Source organism: Brachyistius frenatus, unplaced genomic scaffold (assembly GCF_029030835.1).
Source record: "Brachyistius frenatus isolate BFR_SWC_R1_liver_20210118 unplaced genomic scaffold, ASM2903083v1 Contig_73, whole genome shotgun sequence".
Taxonomy (NCBI): Eukaryota; Metazoa; Chordata; class Actinopteri; family Embiotocidae; genus Brachyistius; species Brachyistius frenatus.
In genome coordinates, this window is record NW_027210672.1 from 1,172,501 (window position 1) to 1,180,000 (window position 7,500).

General features: G+C 47.7%; 1 protein-coding gene and 1 long non-coding RNA gene across 3 annotated transcripts in view; one reads left to right on the plus strand and one right to left on the minus strand.

The window, feature by feature from the left end:
• LOC138626427 (uncharacterized) overlaps nucleotides 1-7,500 on the plus strand; it is a 246,553-nt gene that overhangs the window by 4,421 nt on the left and 234,632 nt on the right. Inside the window, exon 2 of the long non-coding RNA XR_011311291.1 lies at nucleotides 160-314. This is a non-coding gene — a long non-coding RNA (uncharacterized lncRNA). The remainder of the gene's footprint in view (nucleotides 1-159; nucleotides 315-7,500) is intronic.
• Nucleotides 3,124-7,500, minus strand: part of LOC138626413 (actin-binding protein WASF3) — a 33,419-nt gene continuing 29,042 nt past the window's right edge. For both annotated transcript variants that reach the window (XM_069708056.1, XM_069708055.1), the window contains 5 exons: nucleotides 7,352-7,396; nucleotides 6,224-6,357; nucleotides 5,266-5,595; nucleotides 3,899-4,296; nucleotides 3,124-3,339 (listed from right to left, as the gene is read on the minus strand). In XM_069708056.1, coding sequence (XP_069564157.1) covers nucleotides 3,182-3,339; nucleotides 3,899-4,296; nucleotides 5,266-5,595; nucleotides 6,224-6,357; nucleotides 7,352-7,396 — 1,065 coding nt within the window. In that variant the 3' untranslated portion in view covers nucleotides 3,124-3,181. The remainder of the gene's footprint in view (nucleotides 3,340-3,898; nucleotides 4,297-5,265; nucleotides 5,596-6,223; nucleotides 6,358-7,351; nucleotides 7,397-7,500) is intronic.

Sequence of the window (7,500 nt, forward strand, 5' to 3'; positions counted from 1 at the left end):
GCACACAGTTTCGTTCACCATTTATTGTCTATAGTTACATGCATACTTGCTTACAGTTGATTTTAGTGCGCGATACACAGTTTTACTTCGTTTCATTGTCTAGGTTATATTACCCCAAAATGTATTTCACTTTTACAGACTGCCTTAACCCCAAAAAAGAAAAAGAAAACGAAAAAAGAACCAAAAAAAAGAAAAAAATAAAGTCTATACAACATGATTCATTTCTCACATTTTCAACACAATGACGTTTTCTTAGAAGCCAGTAGAGCCAATAGATACGCAGGGTGCGGCGGCGGTTGGAAATCTCGGCCTTCGTCGGGACATCGAAGAAGACGGGAAGTGGCGAAAGTTGAAAGTCGCAGCTTTTACATTCTTAGGAGGTGCGTGAAAAAAAAAAACCAACATTTTTTTGTGTTTGTTTTTTTTTTAATCCACAGATAGCCGGTACATTTCCTGACCGAGTACGTCGACGGTTCCACGGCGTAACCACGGCGTAAACAGTCGCGACCATCAGTTGCCATCAGTAGTTTTTTTTTTTTCTTCTTCGCTTCGATCGTAGGGTTCGTCTCGGCTCCTTAAATCCCGCTCCGGACAATCGCTCGGAACCCCGAGAACCCCCCCCCTTCCCCGTCGGCGTTACCGTCCGGTCCTTTCGTTGTTCTTCAGCGGAGCGATGCTGCCGTTGAAATCGAACGCCCGGACCCGGTCGCCGTCGAAAATCGTCCCGTCTTTAAAAAAAAGAAAAAAGAACCAAAATCGGCCGAATCCTCAAACCCGAGGGGTCTGAAACGGTCTCGGATGCGCGGCGGACGGCGGATCTCTGGCGATTCGGTCGTTATTATCGGTTCGATTCAAATCCAGTAATTAAACGTCTGGAAATGTGGGTTAAAAAAACAACAACAAAAAACGGGCCAAACGTGGTGGAAGATGTCAATCGAGGTGGAAATACATGTTCAATTTAGCATTTGCCGTTTTACAAATGGAGGATAATGTGGCTAACGGCCGGTAATTTATTAATCTGAGGCAACATTAGAAGAATAGGATCATTTAAAATATAAAATAGTGGGACTGGACTCCCGCGATGTCGGAAACTGTTCAGAAAGTGCACGTTTGCTCGAATAGAGTGGACAAATAAATACAAACTGAAAAGGGCATCGGTGTATATCTTCGCTGCAGCGCCACCAAACGGACGAATAACACTCCCCCCTCTTCCCATAATGCTTTGCGTCACCAAAAAACACGATTCGGGAAGAAATTCCCGCCGGCTGGGAAAAGTAAAACGCTTTGTTCGTGGGGAGATTTTGCTTCGGCTCAAGAGTCAGATTATTAAGATTGGGTTCATCTGGTGAAAATGAAATGCAACTTCAACTGGCTTCTCTGACACAACCGGTTTTTATCTGGTACCTCGATCGCGGCCCTAGACAGTTCATGAAACCCTAAAAAAAAATAAAGCAAAGTGAACAATTCACCGCAGCACGTTTGAAAAAAAAAAAAAGAAAAGAAGAAAAAGCACGTTATAAAAACACTACAGTCCACTCAGCTCACTGAGGATTAGCCAAACCTATACCGAAAAGAGAGAAGAGATAATATACTGTATATCACTGTCGCAAATTCTCTTACACTTATTGTATTTATAGTCCGGGGGTGAGGTGGGAGGGGGGGGGGGGCTGCGTTCGCAAAGCCTCCGCGGACGGCGGCGTGTCGACCCGGGGGGGAGGAGCGGGGCGTGACCTCTGACCTCTGACCCCGGGCCGGGGGAATGACGAGCTTTGCGAGAGCGGCGCCGCTCCGTGGTTAAAGTGTGGAAGCGTTACTGTCAAGACCAAGAAACCACAGCACACAGTCACCGGCTGAAACGTTAGTTAGGAATGACTAGAAAAATTGGAAAAATGAAAAAAAAAAAAATGAAAAAAAAAAAAAAGGAAGGAAGAAAGAAAGAAAGAAAAACGACGGCAGGAGCTCGTCGGCTTGTTTTTAAAATCGTTCCGCGCGCCGATATGGAGGCCGAAATGACGAGTCGTCACTTATAATATATAAAATTTAAAAAAAAAAGCAGGCTGGCGGCGCTTGTTTTCCCAAACCAGCGTCGTCCCGGGCGGGTGGCGTCTTTCGTCACAGTTTTATTACACTCATCTCTGCGGGAGAACTTCTGACGTCACAAACTCCACCGGCTTCTGGGAGTTTGGTTTTCTAACAACGTTTAACTTTCATTTTGAGAATCGGCATCACACTCCCCAACGTGCAGTCGGCCCGCTGCATGAAGGACGTTTGAACTTTATACTGTACGTTACAACGGAAACTACAATTTTTACAGTTTTCCAATCGAAATATTTCATTTTTTTGTAAGGAAAAAAATAAAATAAAAATCGAGATATTTACCTCAGCATTTTGAATGCTACTTTTAATTATTTTTCTTCATGCAGAGCCACAGTTTTGTTTATGTAAATTGTGTCTGTTGTTGTTTTGATCTCAACCGGACTGCCCGTTGTGAGCACAAGATTAAATGAAAATGTAAATTATACGAGACAAACCACGTCGTGTAAACAGTCGTTGCCACGCCAACAAAATCAAAACTCGGAGAACTGAACTTTCTTCATCGATAGAATTTAAATCCAAATGTCTTACCGGTTCCTGATGCAGCTCAAGATTTGTTTACATCCGTCACAATTATACAAATCAGGAAAAACTAGCCTGTATTTTGAATTATGATTTTTCATATACAAGTAAACCTCTTTTTTAATGACACGTGATAATGTTGGTTAATCAGTTGGGTGTAATGGTGTCAGTATTTATCGTGCCATACACCCAGGGTGGTCAGGCACAAGAATCTCTGGGGTTTCGGCGCCAGAATAGGCGTCGTCGTCAGGGGCAACCAAGCAAGCTGAAAAATCAACCTGTTGCCGAGCGTTCCAACAGGTGATCTGGAGTATGTGTGTGTGTGTGTGTGTGTGTGTGTGTTGTTGTTGTTGTTGTTGTTGTGAATGTATGTGATTGATTTTTATTCATTTTTCAAATGTTAATGATGAACATTAAAAACTAACCAAACCCCTTCATTTCCACCTCAGTGTCACATTTCTCCCCCTCACACACTCTGTTACCTCCACCCGGCCCCCCGCACCCCACCCGCCCCAACCCAATCGCTCTCTCTCTCTCTTATTATCATTTCTTTTTGTTTTCTTTTTTAGTCGGACCACTCGTTCTCGTCGATGTCGGAGTCGTCGTCGGACTCGCTGTACTCCACTGCGATACGGCGCGACAGGATGGTGGCCACGTCGTTGCCGACGGGCTCCCTCTTCGCTTCCTGCTCCCTCTGCTCCTGCACCTTCCTCAGCTGGATACCTGGATGGTGTAGAGCAGGGAGGACGCAGCGGGGAGGATGTCGCAGGGTGGACGGGGAGGAGGGGGAGGTGGGGGGGTGTAGCGGGACGGTTGGAAGTAGCGGGGAGGACGGGAGGACGTAGGGGGGATGACGGGAGGATGTAGAAGGGAGGACGTAGCGGGACGGGTGGATGTAGCGGGGAGGATGTAGCGGGACGGGAGGACGTAGCGGGACGGGAGGACGTAGCGGGGATGACGGGGAGGATGTAGCGAGGAGGACATGGTGGGGAGGACGGGAGGATGTAGCAGGGAGGACGGGGAGGACGCGGCGGGACGGGTGGACGTAGCGGGGATGACGGGAGGACGGTTGACCAGATATTTAGAATGCCGTACCAAACGTCAATGTGTTCTATTTGCATTTTAAATGTATAACCACTGGACATTTGTCAACAAAAATGAATTATTCTGAAGAGACAAATGTTTAAATTGGCACCTTTACTGAACACAAACGTACTCACGAACCTGTTCGTCCCGTAGACGGTGTGATTAACCTGATCAGAAGTGTGAGGAACGCACTCACCTCTACGTATGGCCGCCAGCAGGTCGGAGCGGGCGTCGCTCATCGGGATCATCCCCAGCATGGTGGACTTCCTCGCCGAGGGCGCCGCGTCCGCCGCCGTCGGCGGGGAGGGGTGCGCCGGGTGCCCGCCGGGGGCTCCGGGAGGAGGCGGCGGCGGGGCGGCGGGCGGCGCGCCTGACGGCGGGTGGCACGGGGAGGGCACGTAGTTGGCGGGGGGAGGGGGAGGGGACGGGGAGTAGGGGCGGGAGAGGGCGGAGGAGGTCGGGGGGACGGCGGAGGCGGCGGCGGAGGGCGGGGCCGCGGTGGAGTCGAAAGCGGTCTGGGCGGAGGGGATGGTCGGGGGCGGCGGGGGCGGGGCCGGCGGGATGTAGTACTCTGGGATGGTGGAGGGCTGGCCGCTGGTGGAGGAGGAGGAGGAGGAGGAGGAGGAGGACAGGAAGGGAGAGACCGATTAACCCACAAAAAGTCACACGGGTCGCGTAGTTTACAGCACATGAACCTTGCCGGGCTAGGCTAGCAGTTTCCCCCCGTTTCCATTCATTATGCTAAGCTAAGCGTCTCGTGGCGCCACATTCAGGGACGGATCGGAGAATTGTGTCAGTCTTCTCATCGGCCTTTCTGGGTAAGAAGTCAAGTCAAAATATCACTTTAAATTTTGGACGTATGGATTTTCCAGGTCCATGGAGTTAGTGTTAGTGTGTGTGCCATGAAATCAGTTTGGTTCTGATCAATCAATTTTTGTACCATCTTGTTATAGCAATGTAAAACTGCAATTAACACCTAATGATATTTCAGCATTTATACAATACTCATGTTTATCTGTGGTTTTCACCCTTTTAATTCATGTTATTGCAAACAGTCCTAGTTTTCCGATTTGCTCCCGTGTCGCTGTGTTTTTCTAAACTTAATTTTCACGACTTGATTGTTTTCACACCTTTTGTTTCGAACCTCGTTTCACATGAGCAGCAGTTGGTGACATTAGCTTTGGCCTTTACATGTAAACATCTATAATTGTGTCCCCATCACTGTAAACAACAGCTAAAGGCTTATTTGTATGGGACCTTTCACTAACAAAGCAATTTAAAGTGCTTTTAAGAAAAACGCAAAAAAGACGATATCAAAGACACATTTAACAACAACACGTTTCTAGACTGGAATTAAATCTTATTAAACGAAAGACGAAGGAAATGAAAACTAATATAAAACTAAACCAAAAAATACTGAGATGGTTATTTAATTAAGCAAAAAGAAAGAAGACAAAAATAAGATATGCAATATATTACCAAATAAAACGAAACCAAAATCAAATAAATGAGAATATAGATAAATACACTCCACAGGTGTTGCTCTAAAGTGATTAAACCTACCCGTGCCCGGCCCGGTAGTCCTTCACCGACTGCTGCCGCGGCCCGTTGACCGTCGGATCTCCTCCAGCCTGGACCCCGTGTCCCGATGGGGTACGGCCCAGAGAGGCAGCGTGTCGTCCCGCCGCCGCCGCCGCAGCGGCCGCCGCGGCCGCCACCGGCCCGCCGGCTCCCGGGGGCTGGTTGGGCGGCCGGAGGACCCGATCCAGGGACTGGGTCTGGGCTGCGGCGCTGAGGTGGTCCCTGCCGTGGTGGTCGGCGGGGTGGGCGACGGGCGGGGCCTGGTTGGAGGGGTGGTTGGGGCTGGCTGGGTAGGAGTCGGACGCCATTGATCTGGGAGTGGGAGGGCAGTGCAGGTTAGAAAAGTGCCGAGTTTTAATTTTTTATAAATAATGGACAAACACCAAAAAAATTTAAATAAAAAGGCACACGTGCTGCATTCAAATGTAAAAATAATGACCCGAACCTGCCACTACCTCATACCTCCTGGTTTTCCACTTCCTACCTACCCACATTTATATTCTTCATACGTTCCTATATTCTGATTTTATATTCCTTGTACTACTTCGGAGGAAAATGTCATCACTGTAGCATCAAAGTTTAATCTCGCACGAGGTGAAACTTTGAAATCCACATAAAAAAAAAAAAAGAAAAAGAATAATCCGTTGCTCTGACTAAGATTCTCCAGAAGAGGGCGGCATTGGGCTACGTCTACTTAAATCAATGGATTTTCCAGGCACGAGCTGGAAAGGTGTGTAGCTGCAATACTTTTGGGCAGGTTGTGTAACGACGCTGTATTCTATCCATAGCGCACCAGCCGTATTCATATGCTCGCCTCGGGCTGAAAACACTGAAAAGCAGATCTACGCGCGCTGTCGGGGCTCGATCGCGACGAGGAAACGGGGCCTCAGGGGGGGGGGGAACCCCACACGCATGAAGGATATCGCGCGTGTCCGTTTACCTGCTGTCGGGGGACAGGGAGCCTTCGGAGGACATGCCGTGGTAAGGGGAGGGGGTGAGCCGGGCGTCTGGTCTGAACTCTTTGTCGTAGGCCAGGACGTTCCACTCCTGGCGCCGGTTACGAGCTTTACGCACCTGCAAAGGTGAAAACCAGCAGAAAGCCAAACACAGTTCGTCAGTCAGACGCAACTTCTTTTTTTTGTTGTTGTTGTTGTTTTTCTTCTAAATCTCCGTAACTCAGGCTTCCTACGAAACGAACGATTTTAAGAAGGACGTCTAAGTGGGTGAACGTCCCGCTACGCCGGTATATTCCTCTGGGACGTAGAATCAGCACGGCTGTTCCTCTAACACCTCATTAGGGACAGCGGAGAGCGTCTTGCCGTCAGTGCTTCGGTAAATGGCTTAAATGCACATTAACCGGAGGAGTGGTTCAAACTGCAGAGGGCCCTCCATCATGAAAAGCAGGAGTTCCCCCAGTTGTTGTTTTTTGCCTCTCCCCGTGTCACATTTGCTTCTTCTTAAGCGTCCTTTGCTAAATTCTGCAATCACTTCCGATGCAATTATGACGAGTGCATAAGCGAATATTAAACTGCACGTACATGCCCGTGGGCTAATGTGTAGTACCGGTGGAAGATTCGATGCAGCACGTGTTCATATGAACATTTTCTGAACAGCCTGAAAACTATTGACGTGTAACTTTTAGAAATGAAGACATAAAAAAAAAAACATCAGTCGTTTAAAACGACATATTTAAGACTAGGAGTAATAAAAGAAGTGAATTAAAGGCGTGTGCATTTTTACATTTTTTTCATACTTTTACTACCTTTTGCCGCATCTTTCATGCCGCTGCAACGAAAACATTTCCGCGTGCGGAATCAATAAAGTATCTATCTGTCTGTCTGTCTGTCTATCTATCTATATCTATGTCTATCTATTTATATCTATCTATATCTATCCATGTATCTCTCTATCGATCTAGATCTATCTACATCTATCCATCTCTCTATCTCTAGCCGTGTGTTATCTAGTAGGCTAATGATTTGCTGATTTTTGTTTGTTCCAGAGGTAAAGTTGACAGGCGGGTTGTGAAATGAAAAGTGATAAGGATGCAAGTAAAATGGCGACTGACCTTCTTCACCTCTCTGCTCGGGTCTTCAACCTGCTTCTGCTGCTCCTACGAGAGACAGACAGACAGAGTGAAGACAAACTCGGTTACTAATTATTAATTCATCTGGTGCAGAGGGGGGGAAAAAAAAACTGGACCCCGTCACCAGCTTC